This window comes from Phialemonium atrogriseum (assembly GCF_030411735.1).
Source record: "Phialemonium atrogriseum strain 8032-3 unplaced genomic scaffold QBC33scaffold_6, whole genome shotgun sequence".
Lineage (NCBI taxonomy): Eukaryota > Fungi > Ascomycota > Sordariomycetes > Cephalothecales > Cephalothecaceae > Phialemonium > Phialemonium atrogriseum.
The window spans coordinates 1-19,307 of NW_026848143.1; the positions used below are offsets into that span (position 1 = coordinate 1).

Below are 19,307 nucleotides of genomic sequence, written 5' to 3' on the forward strand. Positions count from 1 at the left end.
ACTATTGGTTATATTTGCCTGTATGCAGATTTCACACTTATGCATATTGCAGTTATTTGCAAAATTTGCATTAGCATTTTGAATATCTTTATAGCTAGTAGTATTATTCTGGTTATAAGAATTGTTTTCAGTAGTGTTTATACTTATTGATTTTATTACGTCAGCAGAATTAGGTTTTGCATGACAGTTGCCTTGTAAATTAGGTGGATAAGTTTTCTTGTTGGTTTTGGATAAATTAGACAAAGTTGAATTTAATCTACTAGAAATTGCTATATTTAGGCTATTATATAAGCTTTTGTTAAGCAGATTTTTGTTTTGAGTAGTACTTTTAGTTATCTTTTGATTACTAATTATACTTTTCTTAGTAGTCACATGACTATCTTGTAAATTAGTGTTTTTCGTGTTTTTTAGCAGGTAGCCTATAGCTTTTGCGCTAATATGGCTTATTCTTTTATGCAGTAGTTTATATAGTTCTTTTACACTACTTTCTTATACTATATTTATAGTAGGCTTAGGCTTTGTAATATTATGATTTTTAATTACCTTAATAGGTAGGTAGTATAAATTACCTATTTTATCACCTTTAGCAATTACTTTACTATTTCTAATAAGTGCATAACCTGCAAATGAAAATACTAATTGTATATTTTGAAGTTTTCCTTGACTTATAAGGTTGATACTAATTTGTAGCATATAAAGACAGTTTTGTAGTAACATCTTTTCTTTGCTGTCTATAAATTCGATATATACATTTCTATACCTTGTAATTTCTAAGGTTTTTGCCTTGCCTTAACTAACCATAGTCTTACACTTTTGCATAGTCTAAAATAGTAATTTATCACTTATAATGTAAGCTTTTATAGCAGTGTCTATTACAAAGTTAGCTTTATATATAGAATTTGACTTGGTTGTTAATACTTAGACTTGCTTAGTATTACAAGCTTTAATCTTTTTAATCTAGTCGCTTAGATTGGCTAGCTTATTGTTAGTTAATATTGACTAAAGTTAAAGGGGTATATTATTGGTAATACACACTTGTATTTACTTTTCTAAATATTTAGAAAGCAGTTGTTCTATATTGACGTTGCTAAATAAATCGACTCTGTTAGGTTATTCAAAGTCTATTAGGTTATCTTCTTAACTGCTCTAGCTACTGCCTTGGCTTTAAGGTAGGGTAGGTGGATTTTCTTGGCTAGTAAGGACTAGCGCTACTATGGCTTTTTTGTGAAGGTTGAGGGTGTTTTCTTTCTTTTTTTAGAAAGCAGGATTCTTGCATACTAAAAGGTCTCAAGTTAAATCCTAACCTTCAAGAGCTTTTTCAAGGAATAGGTAGAAGCATCTAGTAGTATTATAAGTAGCTACTTTATAGTGGTTACACTAAGCCTTTTTTGTAGATTTTCACGCAGCTTTTTTAAATCCTTGATTAGATCTATTTTTCTAACTACCTTTATAAAGTTTATTAACCTTGTAAGGTAATTTTAGCTGCCTTACTACTATTACTTTGGTAGTAGATTCTTTATTGTCTGCTAGTTTGCGTGATTTATTAAGCAGACTATTACACAACATAGTCAAAGTGTAAGCTTTGATGTCTTTACGTAAGGCTTGCATGATATTTGCTACAAATCCTTCGTATCAATTAGTCAAGGCATTTAAAATCTAACTAAAGATACACTTATTATTAAATTTCCATCCCTTTTAGTGTAATTTAGTTACTAGCTTTTTAGCTTTGGTGATAAATGCGTCTATACTGGCAAAATCTGCCAGTTAAATTTGCAAGAATTTCTTGAATAACAAGTGGTTAGTAGTAAAACCTTCTAGCTTATAAGCCTGCTGCAGGGTATTCTATATAGCTTTAGCTTTTTTCAAGTGCTTGATGTGTTTAAGTGGTTCTTTTCTACACAAAAGCTTTAAAAGTCTTGCAGCTTGTTTGTTTTCTTTGGCAGTAGGGACTTTAAAGTCACCTTCTTTCTTAGAATCAGGGGTTTTATATAGGCAGTGATCTAGATCTTTCATTTCCAAGGCAACTAGCATATGAATTGACTAAGTAGAGTAGTTGGCTGCGCTAGTAAGAAGAAAAATAGTGATTTTGCTGTCTATTTTGAGTGAAAAATCAAGTAAAATGGAAGAAATTAGGTAAAGAATTTAGTTAGAAAGACAAGATTGTGTAGTAGAAAGGATGATTTTTGTGTCTTGTGAGTAAACTAGTCACTTTAGAAGGAAATGGAAAATACCACGTGAAAGAGGATGGAGTTATTAGTGGAAATCACGTGACAGAAAGGAAACCAAACTAGTAGTTGCCTTAATAAGCAAGGTTTGAAGTTGGAAGGTGCATAGGTTGACTAGTTGAAAGAGATTGAGCAATCTAGGCTTATAACCTCAAAAGGTTAGGTTGTGACTAAAGAGGTAGGTTGTGAAAGCAAAGTATTTAACTAGTGAAAGTATTGCTGTAAGCAGTAGAAAGGCAGGAAGTAAGGTAGGCAAGTAAGGTGCAGAAGACTAGTTGTATTGTGTAGTTGATGATAATTACTTCACCAAAGTCAAGCAGCTATTCTAGCTAACTATATAGTAGAAATTTAGTCTTTTTGCTTTACTTAATTTACTAGATTAAAACAACTTGATACTTTAGATTGGCTAATTAGACTAGGTCTGTAGGATCTGATTGTTTGAATTAGTAGTAATATGTAGATTACACACTTACAAGGTAGTGATATGTATCAAGTAGTTTGATAGGGTTTGATGGTTTTAGGTGGTTTGATTTTATAAAGATTACTTGATAAGTCTAACTTTAAACCTATATATTAAGGTAACCACAATGGTAATGACTAAGCTGTTTGCTAATTAAGCATTATAAGTGACGTATTTATAAGTCTACAAAAGTAGCTAAGTCATGTGATAACTCTTTACCTTATAATTTGCATTTGAGTCAAAAAGACTTTCCTGTCAAAGACAACTCTAACCTTAAGGACAGGGTAGCCTGGCAAGTCTAGGGTAACCTTGCAAGTACAGGGTAGGTGTAGAAAATCAAACCACTTAAAACCTTCAAACCCTGCTAAACCACTTGATACGTATCACCACCTTGTAAGTGTGTGATCTACGTATTACTACTGATTCAAACAATCGGATCCTACGGACCCGGTCTGATCAGCCGATCCGAGGTATCAAGTTGTTTGATCTAGTAGATCAAGTAAAGCAAGAAGACTGAATCTTTACTATATAGTCAGTTAGATTAGCCGGCTGACTTTGGTGAAATCATCATCAACCATACAATACAACCAGTCTTCTGCACCTTACTTGCCTACCTTACTTCCTGCCTTTCTACTGCTTACAGCAGTACTTTCACTAGTTGAATACTTTGCTTCCACAACCTACCTCTTTGGTCACAACCTAACCTTTTGAGTATTTCTATATAGCGTTGGCATTGTAAATATTAATCTTTAGGTTTTGCAAAATAGGCTAGCTTACTAAGACTAAAGCGTTGAATAGATTGCAGTTAACTGCTACAAAAGGCTTAATTACTTTAATGCTATGCTTTTAGCAGTTAGTAAGTTTAAGGCGCAAGTAATAGACTTTGTAAGTCTTTACTATAGTTTTGCTAGCACTTTTAATTTCTAGTATTAAGTGATTATGCTTGCGTTGCTACCAAAGCTTTAAGCTTATTAGTCTAATGTAGTTAAAGGCTACTAGGTTTAACTTAGCGTAAGTGTTTAGGCTAATCAAGACTTTCTTAGCCTTGCTATTAATAGCCACTTTTCCTTAGGTGTTGACTGCTTTAACTGCTTTTAGGTAGTTGGTAAAGCTTGTGTTAGAGACTATGCAACTTTCTAATCGTTTTTTTAGTGCTTAGCAATATGCCTGTTAGAATTAGACATAGCATAGTTGATGTTAGTGTTGTTGTTAAGCTTTGTAACCTTTTTAGTAGTAGCTAGTTAGGCTTTAGCCTTATAGGCAGCGCTTGCAGGCGCTGTCAAAAAGGTTGTTATGGTAGTATTAGCAGGTGGGTTTGGGTTATACTAACCTTGGCAGTCTTTTGAAATGTGCTTTGCTTTACTATACTTAAAGCAAAGGTGCTAGTCTTTACAGCGTTGCTTTTTAGCGTTAGTTATCTTGCTAGAGGATTGCAACTAAAAGCTTTAACTGCAGTTACTGCAGTTGTTACAGTTACTACTGCAGTTATTGTTAGCTAGGCATTTGTTGCAGTCTTTGCTATAAGACTAGTTATTGCCTATAAAGTTATGGTTAGGTTAAGGCTTGTTAGTATTATAAGTCTTTCAAACCTTTTAAGCATTGTTAAGCAGCTAATTAGTAGCAATGCTAACGCAGTTGATTTGTATAAGGCTGTTATGCAGCTAGTTGGTAAATTGGTATAAAAGGAGGTTGTAGCTGATTGTTTGGCTAGCTTTGAGGGCTAGAGACTCTAGTTAGGTATAGAAGTTGACTAGGCTTTCACTATCTTTTTGCTAGGCTTTAAACTACTTCTAAAGGTTGTCTTGACAGTTAGCTTGTATGTAAGAGTAGTTTTGTTAAACCTAGCAGACAAATTTACGCTAGTAGTAGCATATATATAAGTAGGCATTGATTGCTATATGCTAACAGTTCTTTATAGTCTAGTCAAAGTAACTAGTAGCAAAGGCAACCTATATATTAGCAGTCTAATATTAGTTAAAGTCTGCAATAAAAGCAGTCTTGAGGTTGTTAAACTAGCCGTAGTAGTTGGCAAGACTTTTGTTAGCTTTTAGTATGGTGATTTTGTCAATACAGGTGCTTTTTAAGCTAGGGTAGGCTTTAAAGTAATTGTTAAGCTTGCTGTCTTTGTTAAAGAATAGCTAGTGAAGTCCTAGGTAAGACCTTTAACTAAAGGCCTGGCAAGACCTTTAATTAGGCTTCTGGTAGGCTTTTTGAGCTAGATTTGCAGCTGTATTCTTAGGCTAAGGGGTAGCAGGTTGGCTCTCTTAGACTATACTTAAGCCTAGCGTATTAGTAGGTTGCAACAACTTGTTGTTAGTCTTTAAACCTAGGCTAGTAAGTTGCTGCGCTTTGTTGTAAAGCTTTACTGCCTTGACAAAGGCAGCTAGCTAGTTACCTAGAATATAGGCGCTGTTTATGTAGTATTGGATTTGCCTATGCAAGTAAGAGTAGACGTAGTTAATATTATAGGCTAGGTAGCCTTTTAGGTTTGTAGTAGTAGAGGCTACTTGTCTAGCTAGTAAAGCAGTAGTAGAGGAGTCTATTGCAAGGCTAGTGGCAGAGTTAATGCTAGGTTAATTAAGCGTGCTAGTGTTGTTGTTGTTATTTGACATTGTGGAATTTGGTAGGGTTAGTGTATTGGATTAAAGGCAAAGGCGTGCTATATAGCAAGCTTGTTGAAAGAGGCTTTAAAGTTGTAACAAGTTGCAAGACCTAGGTTAGCAGCAAGACAGAGGCATAGAGGTGATTAGTCTAACTGACTTATACAAGGTAGCTAATTGGCATGGGTTTTGAAGGAAAAGGCGGTTGCGATAGTATTGCTAGTAAATTAGGTAGGAAACTGTCTTAAGCAGCTTTTTGGCTAGAATGTATATTAAAGCCTGCCTTTGTAAACCTTTAGGCAAGTCTATCGCGGTTTTTAACTTAGGGCTGCCTAGCAGTCTCTATGCAAGCCCCTTGCGAAAACACTATAAGACTGTCGACTAGGCTAGCTAGGCCTTCCTACTCTGCAAGGTAGGACTGTACTAATTACAGGGCCTTTCAATTGAAGGCTGCGCTTGCGCTAATCACTTGAAGCCACTTATGCGGCAGACCAAGCCACCTTAGCCACTAAGCTTTCCTAAGCCCCATGCGTGGGGGCTGGGGCAATATTGACCTGGGCCTTTGGGGCGTAACAAGTGATATGTATTAAGTGGTTTGACAGGGTTTGATGGTTTTAGGTGGTTTGATTTTCTGCACCTACCCTATACTTGCAAGGCTACCTTAGACTTGCTAGGCTACCCTAGACTTGCCAGGCTACCCTGTTCTTAAGGTTAGGGTTGCCTTTGGCAGGAAAGTCCTTTGGACTTCAAATGCCAATTATAAGGTAAGGATTAATCACGTGACTTAGCTACTTTGTAGGCTTATAAATAAGTCATATATGACGCTTAATCAGCAAACCGCTTAGTCATCACTATTGTGGTTACCTTAATATATAGGTTTGAAGTTAGATTATCAAGTAATCTTTATAACATGCCTAGCTAGCTTCTACAAGATTTCCTTAAGCCATATACATGTTGCCGACCCAGTAGTAGTACCACCTAATGATACCAGGATTAGGCGAAGCTCTAGACTATTCGATCACACTCACCTGAAGGACGGTTCGGCCATGCTTAAGTATTCCTTGGCTCTGAAAGGAACTGATGACCTCATTGTAACAACCTAGGCTAGTGTAGCATCTGCCCAGGTTGTTGTAGTTCATGGTCATATTGCCCTTGGCCCCAGTAGCAACAGTCTCTTGGCACACCAGATGGAACCATAAGACCTCAGTGTAGCTTCCCAGTGACAAGTTGAGGTTTCCGAGGTTGTTCATGACCACCTAGATATCTTCGGATGTCTCAAGCCACTTCTAGAAATCAACAGCCACGTTTTGTCTAGTAACGTCAGCTTGAATGCATATCTATATTCTCAGGAGATCTTGCCCGTCTTTTGGAGCCAATTCAGCAGAATGATTCGATTCTTGGTATTTTTGTCGGCCAAGTCCAGGCCAAGCAAGTGAACCGCTTCAGTGAAGCTCTGTTCCAATGTAAGAATCTCAAGGGAGTTACGCAGGTTAGAGCGAACAGCGGGATCTTACAATATAAGGCGCGGGGCGCGAAGGTTTCGGCACGTGGTGCCGAAACTGCTGAATCTTTTGGTTCATTGTGACCTAGTCGATTCGCGCGCTGGTTCTTACATCCAAGCTAATCAAGGTCTAAGCATGGATCTAGAAGACGGCGTCGTAGTTGTTGGCATGCTGATGCACATACATCAACGCAATCTGGCTTTTCCCAACGCCCCCAATGCCGTAGATGGCGGTGGAGAGGAGAGTCTGCTGATCCGGGCGTGGCGCGAGGTAAGAGTGAATTAAGGCCAGTTCATCATCCTTGCCGCAGAAATTAGTGTCCTTCAAGCTCGGTTGCATATAATTAAGGCAAGTTAGGTCCAGCTGTCTTGGGGGCCTCCTAAGGACTCTTCGTGTAGGAAGGCTTGAAGTCGGTGGAAACCATCTGTATGAGACTTCGAGAGTGGCAGAGAGATGATGCGGGCGTATACGGTCGGCGGCTTCTTCTAGTTGTGACGACTGTTCGAAATTGGCTTGTGATAACGTCCCAAATTGTGTCTTTCAAGCCAGCGAGGGCACTGTCTCTAAAAGCGAGAGTGACTAGTTCCTTCGACACCTCAATGTAGACGTTCTTCTTCTGCTCCTGTTCTTCATGCTTTTGCATCGTCTCGTTCATGTACTCAAGTTTGATGCCAATGGTTTTCACCATGCGGTTAATGCAGTCCAGGGCGCAGCACAACCAAGCGGAAGCGTTTGAAACATGCAGATGCTCGGGAGGCAGCACCTTAATGACCAAGAACAGCAATCCCCACATCATGGAAACGTCCGCCTTGTTGCGCATCAAGGCAACCAACGAGTTCGCAAATTGCTCGTAATGATCGAGGACGGGAATGACAAGAAGGGGGACACCAGCCTGCTCAGAGCCCTGCGTGTAGTTCTCAAGCAATGAGCTTGCTTGGTCTCGGAAGATCTCTGCTGACTTGACCATGAGGGCGTCCTTGAGATCATTCCGTTCAAGGCCCTTTGTGCACCAAGCGATAGTCGATTTCCATGCGTCCACATAGATCTGGTCGTTTCCAGAAGTCAGACCCCATCATGGTGAATTCGGTGTGTCGAGTCCGCTCTGGAATATACTTGGCCAAGCGTCTGTGGATCCCGTGAGCTTGCGTGAGAGAATGCCTCAATCTCAAGCAAAGGACGCAAATGTCTCTCGAGATAGAAAGCAGCGATATTATCCTTACTGTAAATCGATACCAAACGTTGACAAACCCGATACTGCAAACGTCAGTGTTACTGTCATCAAATACTTGGACCAATGGATAAGGGTGAAGACCAGGTGAGCCTTATACTGAACTTTCCGCCCGAAACTGAACTTCCCGCCTGATACTGAATTTCCGAAGCACCTTCCGTGGGTACGCCGGCCATCGTCTCAGCCCACCACAATCCCAATACGAGGCACTGTTTCTCCAGGCAGCTAGATCAGACTCCCTAGCGCCTTTGCCAGACTGAATCGTCGGTCATCCATAGGCCGCTTCCAGAACTCCTTGGTCTTTTCCAGCTTCTGTCTCGCCGCCAAAGCCTGCCTGTCGCGAAGCCTTCCCCAACTTTTCCGTTCGCCAACATCGCATCGCCACCAGTCCTGAGCTTGGAATGACGACAAGTGCCGGTAGCTTTGTTCTCTTGGAGGACAAGATCCTAAAGAACGCTCCCCTAGTGGATAGAGTAAGCCAGTCTCCTCCACCAGACTCAATGCTCCGGCAAGACTCAAACCCAGAAGCTTCTAGACAGCGGGGCCATAATAATTGGCAAGAGCAACCTAAGCGTAAGGTCTCCTCCCTGCATCCCCGCAGGTAACCCAGCTAAATTTATGACAGGAGTTATGTGCATTCAAGTAAGGCGCCTGGCTCATGCTCGCCGCCGGCTTCGAAGATAAATGTGACAGGGGGGAAGGGCTCATTGACGGGTTTTCTCCCGTAGGAGGCCAGACCACGTCACCGTACATATATGGTGACATTCAGCTCGATGAAGGAGATCTGTCGCCATCAGTAGGACCAGAATGTTATGCAGCACGAGATGCGTCCGTTTTCTGACAGCTTCGCAGAGCCCCGGCGGCTCCTCGACCGGGAGTGCCGTCAGCCTTTCGGCCAGCTTCGCGCTCATCGGAATCGGCACCGAGAACGACGGATCGATCGTGCAGCCGTCATCTAGACAGTCCTTGTACTCACTGAAGCCAACTCAAGAGGTAATCACGGCCGAGAGTTGTTGGCGCGTATCCAAAAGCCTCGACACCCCCGGAGCCATGGCAAGGTCTACTCGCGACGTGGCGGCAGCGACAGAGGTCCTCCTGGACCCTGCGGCGAGTGCGAAACTACCTGGAGGTGGCTACACGTCCTTCTTGGCGGGATCATTTGAGAGGTTGAAGATTGGCTTCGTTGATCCTACCCTCTGGCGCTTCCCACCTGATCTTTGGGTTCCCAGCGATGAAGCTAAAGAACAACACGTGAGTGTATACAAAAGTCCCAGTCGAAAGATAGTCTAACATTCTTCAAGGATGCGTATCATAACGCGAGAGCTTTGGTGGAGTCACTTGGCGCAAAGGTGGTCTATCCCGCGACCTTGCCTGAGCCCAGCAAGTTAGAAAATGATGGCGACTACACACCTTTCGTCGTGAACTGTACGTGGCAAACCCTCTCATCCCCCTACTCTCCACTCACATGATTCAGCCTTCGAGATCGCAGACACAGTAAAGGAGTTTTTCAGTGACTACGTCGATCCGGAGTCCACGATCCGGGACCTCTGCCATATTGTCAACTTCAACAAACAGCACTCAGAAAGCTGCTTACCGAAAGGTAAAGGAGTCTTGTCCTTTGCTTGGCTCTGTGTTAACCCTTGCCATAGATGCACCAGATCAATCTTGGCTCGTCAGGGCTGTCGAGGAGAAACCGTCGCAAGAGAGATACGAGGCCGCTTTCCAACACATGCGCCGGGTCGGGAGGGATGAGGGACTCAAGAAAACCCTTCGCGATAATGATCTCGACATTGTAATCACTCCGATGGATAGCCCTGTGTGCTCCCTCAGCATGGCTTCTGGTAACCATCAGTCCTCAAAAGGATGTCTGAACTGCGAGTAACCTTTACAACAGGATATCCAATCGCTAATGTTCCTCTGGGGAGGTACCACCTTAAAGGGGAGCCCAGCCATCCGTTTGGATTGGCTTCTCTCGCCCGTTCTGAAGGCGAAGGCACTCTCTTCCAATTCATGAGCGCCTACGAGGCCAACTTTCCAGCTAGGGTTATCCCGGAGCGGCTGCTAAGGTCCATTCCAGAGCAATCCGCCTAGGCATACGTCTCTGGCTTGCTTGGGGAAATCCAGGCTGCAGAGAAATAGCAGGCGTAAGTGATATACATGTTGATATTGGCCTCGAGGTCCATCTTTAGGTTTGCAAGGAAGATGTCGCCCTGGCAGCTGTAGAACACCCTGTTGTGTTGAAAGCCTAGATTAAGACGATATCGAGTGAGTGGTGTACCACCATTCCGCGTAGAACGAGTTGATAGTGTCTGCCCAGCCCAAAGGAATAACTCCTAGCTCAGACTTGGTCACGGTCGCCCACAGAAGGCGCGTTAGGCAAAAGGGGGGCCGAGTACGGCTCAGAGAGAACTTGCCAGTTTCTTGAGCCATGTGGCAAAGATGCCGAATCATCTCCTCTCCACCATGCCGGCGCCCTCTCGTATCACTGCAAGTGCCGTGTCACTTGGCACCGTGATGTTGTTGATCGGGTCCGACCGCTTTCGCAATGCCTTGTCCCTGACAATTGCCCGCTACACGCGCGAGTGCCAGTCTGGCATGGTGGAAGGCTTCCATCCGCGCTTCTTCTCCGCTTACTTAGGTCGGAGTCGGTCATCTCATCCCAGTAGCCAAGAAGGTTGGTGAAATCGACGCGGATATCGACAGGCTCGTCGGCTCGTTTTAGGGTGATGGCGTGGAAGTTGTAGTGAATTTTGACCTCGTAGACAGGGCTGTGAAGGCCTGCCAGAGAACGTTGCTCGAGGACGTGACTCGAAAGTTGGAAGCCGGTGTCGGCGAGCTTCATCGACACGATGCGAGCGAATGGGCCCTGACCAACGTGGTCGGGCAAACAAATGACGGTGTCCTCTGCCCGTCTATCCGGATACTCTCGCACTCAGCAGAGCCTGCCGGGTAGTTGCAAAACACGTGGAAGACCTCTTCTGTATGGTCGAAGACAGAGTCCGTGAGAGTCTGATTGGGTGGCGAGGATGGAGCGCTTTACCGCCGGGATCTCCTAGGTGCGGCGGACTACTGTGTGGGACGTGGAAAACGAGGTATCCAGGGAGCCATCGGGACCCTCAAGCATGATGAAGCCATAGGCATCTGAGCCATCCTCGGAGCTCCACTTTGAGTCATCATTGTCGTTGTTGGTGAGTCGTCAGTGTATTCCCACAGGACGACTGCGTGATCTGGGTCGTCGTAAGGGATCTGTCCAACTTTCTTCGGGTTGACCGGCCACTTCTTGTTGTATTTGCCTGGTGGACTGCAGCAGCAGGGGAGTGCACGCCAAGGAAGGGCGGTATGGCAACGCTGTCGCAGGACAGGGAGTTTCTGCCTGCATTGAGCTCTGGCGAAGGGGGCGATCTAGAGCGTCGCCGGGCTTGAACCTCCCGTTAGGGCACACCTGGTTAGGCCCCAGCTCACCCGAGGTCCCGCTAGTGCAGGTCGGTGTGATGAAGCAATTCTGACCTGTGTATGTGCCGAATCCATCAGCCAGAGCGGCGGCCTGGTCGGGGCTAAGACCGCCCCGGAACCCCCCGCCCTAGAAAATCATCCATCTTCGCAACGTGAGTGCTGGGGACAGCGGCGACGGCGGCCCCGAACTTCACGACGTCATGGTGCACGCCCAAAATCGACCCGAGCGCCACTCCAACAACAGCCAACATCACCTTTAACGAGACGGTGTCGTCGCTGATCGCTCAGCGCACGACCTACTGCTGGCTAACGCAGGACGACGGAGACAACGGCTTCTACCCGGAGAGCTGCCGGGCGGGTGCCAGGCGCTGCTGGACAGGTATTGCTTCGCCAACGACGACAAGCCGGTGCCCACCTATCCAGCCCGCACCCCCGTCTGGACCTCGGACCGCTCCGACTACGACACCGATGACCCTTCCACCACGGGCGTGCCGGCTGGCTGGCCACGCAGTTACAGCCGAGCATGGTCGACGGCTGCCAGAAGTTCTACAAAGTCGTGAGCGACGATACTTGTGACAAGATTGCGAGCGATTTCGACATCACTCTGGAATTAGTGAGTTATTGTTGTTTTCTTTCCCCCCGTCACATGGGCTGTAAACTCCAGCAATGGCTGACCAAGATATACACTAGTTCTATGGGTGGAAGGAATCGCGATGCTGGCACCAACTCCCAGGGGCTTGTCTTGAACTATTTGTGTCTGGTCAAGGCCTGGAAGCAAGGAATAGTGATCGCTCGGGACCTGAACACTCGTTGGTTGCATTTACGTCTGGTTACTAGGACTTTCCATATTCCCTCCACCAAAAGGGGTTGCTTCGTGAACATAATTAGCCGGGTTCGTGATGACAAGCAAGTCAGAGCAGATCTTCCACATCGTATAGTGCAGCGCCCATCCCACCGCGCGCGCGATATTTCTCCCCCAGCTCGCCCTCGAGTCAATAGTCCTGGTCCCACCAGCTCGAGCGGAACCAGGCACCCCTCACATCGAACAGCTCTTCCAACGGGAGCCTCGGGTGCCTCACCGCGTTTCCTCTCGCGTCGAGAAAGATGACACGCTGGCGGTCGCTTGCCCACGCCTCGGCGTCCGCGATGACGAGAAACGACTCAACCGCCAGCACCTGAAGATCAGGGGCGGCGCCATCGCCCGTCTCGGCACAGCCCTCCTTGTCCTCGGCCGCTTGTACATCCTCCCCTAGCCGTTGGCGGAGTTCCCGGACCTTGGGCCCGACCGTGGGGCCATCTAGATTGCGAGAGCTCTGCTGCAGCGGTCCTGCAAGCTCGGGCAGCACGTCGAAGACGTCTTGATAGTTCCAGATGTGGATCGCGGCTTCATGTCACCTGAGTGGCCGCCATGGTTGAAGGATATTCTGGACCTCCATTGGCTCCATAGGTCGGGGCAGATGCTTAGACGTACGATGAGATACTGCTAAGCCGGGAAGGCTCCCCACGGAGGAGACATCTCGGTTCCTGGATAGGAAGGACAAAGTGATGCTAGACAGGAGGGGAAGTCTGACAGATATTGGACAAGCTACCTAGGTTTACCTAATATCGAGATTGGGCTGCTTATATGCCCCTGAAATGGCCCCACAATCATCCGAACAGCCGGCATACAAACAAGCTTTGCTCCCGAGCGGGAGGGTACACGTGAAGGGAGGTCACTTTTGATCGCTAAAGTAACCTGGTAGAGCGCTGTATCAGCACTAGGTACCTACTCTGTCTTATTATTTTGCCTTGCACCTGACGGCTTTGCTTTCCATTGCTTAGAGCATTTGATGATACGAAACTCGGTTCCGTCGAAACTGTAGTGATGATTTAAAATACTTGAAGCATTCCAGGAATTGCATCAGGTGTCGTCGGGCTTCCGTTGTCGGGTGTGGTATAGATAGGTACCTAGGTAGGTACTACGTAGTACGAATGCCCTATAAGGCTAGCAGGGGTATGCTGATCTCTGGCCAGGGGTAAAAAGCTTGGTCGAAATTGCCAAGGCTCATTGATCGACGACCGTTGATGCGACTCCAAGCTGCCCTGCTTCCAACTTGCTTCTGGAACGCTTCAGCCTGAACTCTTCGTGCCTTGTAACTCTCATGTGCATCGAACCACTTGACAACGAAAGAGGATCACCTACTTTACCGGAATTGCTGAGTGGAATCGATGCGCTCTCCTGATCTACTCCGAATGCTCCTGAGGAACCAGGCCAATGTTGCGGAAAAGGACCACCGATATCTTCCTACCCTGGACCTTCCTACCAGGGCTGATTATGTATACACGCACCCCGCACCCCCCACCACAACGGAGGATACATAGTAGAGAGAGGTAAAGAGCAGGGACGAAAAGGGGGATACAAGAAGAAACCCCTTCGCCGAGTTCCGTGACATCATGGGAATCAAGAGTTTTGCCATTTTTTTTCCCCTCGCGATCGGCTCGAGTGACATATCGTATTCTCTATTCCCTACCGAATTCCAAGCCCCATGGGATATCATCAGTACGGAACCAGCGCCACAACGCTGGGTTAGCAAAAAGCTGATACGCTCCGGCCCAGTCTTAGGACCAGACAAAGCGATGCTGGGTTTACGGAGGAACAACACGCTTCCAAGCGTCCCACCTTTACGCCATCAATCGGCAGCGCATGCTGGCTTCCCCTGGCGAACCACCACATCTACAGTCCTCGAAACAGCCCGGCTTTCTTGCAGTCACTAATAGCTGCGACCGAACATGACCCACGATTTCGCGAGCCGCTCGCATTCCGGATTCAGGCACTTTGTCTCGCCTTGGACGAGACCATCGGGCTAATTCGGGACATTCAAGAGTCAGCAGTTTGCCTCCACATGCCGTAGTGCACTGATCCTTGGCGTCACAAGCACGTACCTGCTCGAACGGGATGCACAAGCTCTTCATGCCCATGCTTGGCTGCCTCAAGCCATCTGGTCCAAGTTCCTGATTCTCATCGCTCTTTGTCAATTCCTTGATCCGCTCCTCACATGCGGGCTCCTCGCAAAAGGGGATGAGCACCACGTTGCGCGAGTCCAGGGCAGGGACGACCTGCGCCCAGTCTCGTAGGATTAGCCGATGGGACTTGAAAGACGCATCCGCCTTGTTGTACATGTCCTGCTGGATCGTCTCGAGCAGCGCGGGGACCTGCGTGGCGAGCTCGGCAATGGGGATCGTTCCCTTGGAGCCCGTGTCGCGGCGAGCATAGGTTACGACCGAGGCAGCGGCGTCCTTGGGCCCGAACTCGAGGCGCAGGGGGATGCCTTTCATTTCCCAATCTGCGAATTTGAAGCCGGGCGTACTGGTGTTGACGATGCGGTTAGCAGTCGAGGTCTCAAAACTAAAAGAGAGGAGGGGCAACATGGGGGGAGGGGTGAACCAAGGAAGTTCCGAGCTGGGGGATAGGTGCCTGGATTACGCAGGTTATACTCACTAGCCATCACGATCATCAATTTCGACACGAACCTTGGCTTTCCTCAAAGATGCCCTGAGCTCGTCGACTTGCTTCATGTGGTTTGCTCGATCTTCAGGGTTCATCTTGGCGGTCAGGCCGACAGGAATCAAGATTGCCTGGATCTTAGTCACTCGGGGGGGAAGGACGAGGCCCTTATCATCTCCGTGCAACATGACCATGACGCCAATGACACGGGTTGACAAGCCCCTATTCCAACGACCACATTAGTTAGAAAATTGTCCTTATCGGAGGCCGGAGGGAGGTATTGGGGCATGGGGAGCAAACGGGCATATCTTGGTGGGATGTTGTCCGGTGCGCTCCCCGGCCATAGCATAACGCCCCTTGTCTTCGGCCTGGAACGGGCATCCGCACCGCCGAAAATACATACCAGGAATTCTGCCAAACGAATATCTTTTCGCCCTTCTTCTCTGGGTCCTCCACTGTAATGTCAAACATCTTGCTAAAATTCTGTCCAAGAGCACTAGGATCCCTTGTTAGCTCGGCTCACACCTGAACCAACGTCGCCAGAAAAAAAAAGACGGCTGTGCATGCTTACTGAGATGTCGCCCCCTGGATCCCGCGACCATTTGTCGGGATGTAAGCCTCGCAAGTTGATGTCCAGTACCCGCCGGCGAATTTTTCGTTTTCAGTCTTTCTGTACAAAGTCGAGTGATCAGTGAAATATCCAGGGGACTCTGAATGTTGGGCAACAGAAGATATCTAGTACGTACTTGCCGCGCACGACAGGAACAGCCAGCAATTGCTATTTGAAGTTAGCAACGTTCCATTTGGTAAAAGCAGGGCCCTTTACCTCATAGACGCCGGCGTAAAGCTCCAGGATTTCGAGCACTTCCTTCTCAGCAAGTGCCTCGCTAAGATGGGCACTATTTAAACATCAGACCACGTCCTCAGAAATGGGTTGGGGGTTACAGACGTGTGCCCTTCCTGCCAGAGGAACTCTCTCGTTCTCAGAAATGGCGTTGTTTGTTTCGCTTCCCACCGGACCTGTTACGTTCGGGCAAGTTGTGTCAGTTCCCTAGAAACATCAACATGGAGATTTCGCGGTTGCTTACAACTGAGTTCCATTGATTCAACCGGAAGGGGAGGTCCCGATGCGATCGAATCCACTTCGAGTAATAAGGGTACATGACTGCTTCTGAGGTAGGGCGGACCGCGACGGGGACCTGCATCAGCCATTGTGTCAGTTCCCTGTCCTGGAAGCAGAAGCCCGAGGGGAAAGAATTCGCCGACCTCCAAGTCTTTGTCTCCCCTAGAGAGTGTTAGTCGTGAGGTCTAGCCCATGTAAACAACCGTAATCTTAACTTACGCCTTGGTTACCCATGCCAGCTCAGGAGCAAATCCTTCCACGTGTTCCCTATATTCAGGGGTCAGCCAGTCCTCCTTCGAGGTAGTTTTATTTTATAGGGTGGGTGCAAAACTCTCGGGAGTCTAGTCCACAGCCTTTGATCCCAGGAATACATACTTCTCCTACATTCGAAGTTAGTCTTAGTCTCAATGGATATGCGCTCCTAGGGGCAGCCCTTAGGTAACCGTGACCAGAAATGGGAGGCTTGCTGACCTTTTCCAGTGATTTGGAAGACAAAAACATGGGGAAGTTCGTCTCTTCGACCCCCATGTCTTGGATCCTCTCCTGGAACCAGGCGCGGATGACGTTCCAGATATGCATTGCGGCCGCTGCCCATTTCCCAGCGTTAGTCTGCCGATCGAGGATCTGGGAAAGGTTGTCTTACGTCGGAGGATGAAAAAGCCGGAAATCTGTCCAACATCTGTAGTTAGCAAAGGCTGTCGACAAACGGTAACATATACACAGGGATTTCTCTCTCACCTCGGAATAGTATTCCACAAGCTCAGCCTTGATCACCAGGTCGTGGTACCACTGGCTGAAGTTGACTTCCTTCGAGACAGTCATGCCGATGATCTCCTTGGACTCGTCGCCCTTCTTGGCGCCGCCTCCTCCAACGATGGGGACTGTGGTAGCTCGCGCGGCCGCTTTCTCGGCTTTGGCAGCAGCCATCTTCGCCTGCTTTTCGGCCTTCTTCAGCGCGCTCTTCGATGGCCCTTGTGCATCTTCCATGGTGGCTGTTTCTCGTGGATTCGCGTCCTGGTTTTTTGAATTTGTGGGAAGAATTGGACAAAACAAACCTGAGCCCCAAATGACTCAGGCGCGGGGCTCGCGGGGTATGGCACCCCGCCGTGGGAGAGTCATACCGCCCGTTGCGCGAAGTGGGTGAATCACGTGCTGGGCGTCCGGCACCAAACCTCCTCTCGCCTGGCTCTGCGAAGGGGTCGCATTCGAGCCGTTAGATCCACAACATTTGCACCGTTTGTGACCTGGGAAGAGGAATATGAAGTCTAAATGGCCAGATCCAGATCTTCTAGTAGCACAAATGAAGGACACCGGGCTCTAGCAAACTGATGTCGTCGATCCCAGCCCCTGCAAAATAGGTATGCGCACCTCTATTTTGCGAGCATCAAGAGCTTCTCCGAGAAGGCTTGACCTATTGGGGGGAATCCTACGTTGTTGATTAAAACCGTAATCCTGTGACTCTCCCTGAGTCGCCTCTTTTCAGCGATTGCGACGGTACAAGTGTCGTTTTTAAGGGGCTCTAATGTGGCCTGGATGTGAAATCGGTGATAAAAAGGGGTTAATCAACACTGGCTAGCCCCTTTCAACTGCCCGTCCACGAGTGACTCTATCTGCTGTGCTATGATGAGTGGCATTGGTGAATTGAAGGCCACGTACCGAGTCTGGATCAATGTCGAAAGCTGGCTGATCAGAGGGTACCAGACTGTGAAGCTCGACTTGCGAGCCACAGAGATATGGAGCCACTCAGCCTAATAGTGCTTGTAATAGCACCATGCTCAATAAAGCTGGGGGTCATAGTCAGACCTTTGGGGATGTGCTGTTCATTTGAATGAATACAAGCCCATTGAAATACGCATATCCATACACTTTCGCTTAACGCCCTTGGGTATCGTCCTCGAGAGTATATTAATCCAGAAAATCAACAGGCTTGGTTTCTCTCTTTCCACCGTCTGGATATGCCATATGTATGTATCCCGCCCCGAGCTCATCAGTCCCGCGCAGGCGGGACTCGCTCAGATGGCGGCAGATTTCTCCCTTCCGAGTCCCACATAGGCGCTTTTGCATTACCCTTCCTATTCACCTCCCTCCTCCGTCCTTCCCCACCAACCCGACTCGGATCTTCACGCTGAGAGCCATTGTCCTGATCCGGTTCACCGACAAGCCGTGGGCGTTCTGATGGCGGCAGCATCCTAGACCCCTCGCCCTCGTCCTCGCCCTCACCCTCGTCCACCAGCTCGCCGGCAGCGGTATCATAGTCTGGCGGCTCGACCCACTCCCGCGGTACGACGCATGGAAGCGCTACGCCAATGCTAGCCGCCCGATTCAACCACCCGGGGCCGGGACGGCCGGTTAGTTTTTGGCACAGGTACGCCGTGAAGTGGTTGCAATTTTTTGTGAGAAGGTTATATGCTGTCCCGGAGAAGTTATCTGAAGCTTCATGGATTATGGCATCGATTTCCGCTTGGGACGCAAGGGTGAAGCCGTGAAGGATCTCGCATTTGAACGTGCCGCCGGGAGGTTCAGTCTTCGGCCTTGTCCAGTAGACGCCTGTGACGCCGCGCCTGTCGTGACCTCCATATGCGTACTCTTTATCGTTGATGACGACGCCCGAGTGCAGTAGCGAGGTGCCAAGGAACCAAAGGGTCGAGGATAATCTGCCGGGCTGTTTGGTAAGAGGTTGCACATTAGCTGATGATCTTGACGCTTGGTGAGTGGGATGCTTGGATAGTCCATACAGGAAGCAGGTCATAGACGTTGATTATTATCTCAGTCTTCTGAAGAGATAGCGTCGATCTGTGAGACCGGCCGGGTTTTTGCGGCTTTCGGGTAGGCATGGCGATTCTGCGATGGTCGACTGGAAGTGTGGGAAGGTGGGAGGAAGGTGAAGAGGTTCAGGCGGTTGATCAGTTCCGGAACTAGACAAGGTTGTGGATATGGGCTTGACAATCACTCGTTCATGGCTGTGGAAATGAAAACGCAGAAGTCTCGCAGTGTCCGGCTAGATGTAAGCGGCAAACTGATGCGGATGACGAACAGGTTCTGGGAGTTGGTCTCTCGGTGCGATGAGGCAAGATGCTCCAAGGCGGCCAATGAGATGAGTATGGAGTCCCGGCATTGGGGTAGCCAGAAAGTTAAAGGAGCCAAGGCACGTATTTCGTCTTATGAATACCTAGATAGTAGCAGTAGCTTCAAAGTTGGTCGATGTGAGGTAATGGAAGCTCAGCTACCTGCG

General features: G+C 47.6%; 5 protein-coding genes across 5 annotated transcripts; 2 read left to right on the forward strand and 3 right to left on the reverse strand.

Moving 5' to 3' along the window:
• Window positions 1-7,166: 7,166 nt before the first annotated feature.
• Window positions 7,167-8,191, reverse strand: QBC33DRAFT_604067 (uncharacterized protein; the record flags this gene model as incomplete). The annotated part of the gene is made up of 3 exons (XM_060432237.1): window positions 7,167-7,832; window positions 8,008-8,041; window positions 8,154-8,191. 3 exons carry the CDS (start codon window positions 8,189-8,191, stop codon window positions 7,167-7,169), a joined length of 738 nt encoding a protein of 245 aa, XP_060285605.1.
• Window positions 8,192-8,822: 631 nt separating this feature from the next.
• Window positions 8,823-10,106, forward strand: QBC33DRAFT_512914 (amidase signature domain-containing protein; the record flags this gene model as incomplete). Its single annotated transcript, XM_060425939.1, has 5 exons — window positions 8,823-9,266; window positions 9,317-9,440; window positions 9,490-9,615; window positions 9,665-9,856; window positions 9,910-10,106. The coding sequence occupies 5 exons, from the start codon at window positions 8,823-8,825 to the stop codon at window positions 10,104-10,106; spliced, it is 1,083 nt and encodes a 360-aa protein (XP_060285606.1).
• Window positions 10,107-10,478: 372 nt separating this feature from the next.
• Window positions 10,479-13,039, forward strand: QBC33DRAFT_604069 (uncharacterized protein; the record flags this gene model as incomplete). Its single annotated transcript, XM_060432238.1, has 6 exons — window positions 10,479-10,689; window positions 10,778-10,964; window positions 11,547-11,620; window positions 11,784-11,956; window positions 11,986-12,081; window positions 12,407-13,039. The coding sequence occupies 6 exons, from the start codon at window positions 10,479-10,481 to the stop codon at window positions 12,719-12,721; spliced, it is 1,056 nt and encodes a 351-aa protein (XP_060285607.1). The 3' UTR covers window positions 12,722-13,039.
• Window positions 13,040-14,218: 1,179 nt separating this feature from the next.
• On the reverse strand, window positions 14,219-17,062 carry QBC33DRAFT_512916 (putative prolyl-tRNA synthetase protein; the record flags this gene model as incomplete). Its single annotated transcript, XM_060425940.1, has 15 exons — window positions 14,219-14,311; window positions 14,391-14,853; window positions 14,947-15,174; window positions 15,356-15,427; window positions 15,524-15,622; window positions 15,699-15,730; window positions 15,779-15,851; window positions 15,902-15,972; window positions 16,041-16,151; window positions 16,219-16,237; window positions 16,295-16,342; window positions 16,451-16,455; window positions 16,547-16,662; window positions 16,719-16,743; window positions 16,814-17,062. 15 exons carry the CDS (start codon window positions 17,060-17,062, stop codon window positions 14,219-14,221), a joined length of 1,704 nt encoding a protein of 567 aa, XP_060285608.1.
• A 1,000-nt stretch (window positions 17,063-18,062) lies between these two features.
• On the reverse strand, window positions 18,063-18,909 carry QBC33DRAFT_556693 (DUF862-domain-containing protein; the record flags this gene model as incomplete). Its single annotated transcript, XM_060429742.1, has 2 exons — window positions 18,063-18,737; window positions 18,811-18,909. 2 exons carry the CDS (start codon window positions 18,907-18,909, stop codon window positions 18,063-18,065), a joined length of 774 nt encoding a protein of 257 aa, XP_060285609.1.
• Window positions 18,910-19,307: the final 398 nt, after the last annotated feature.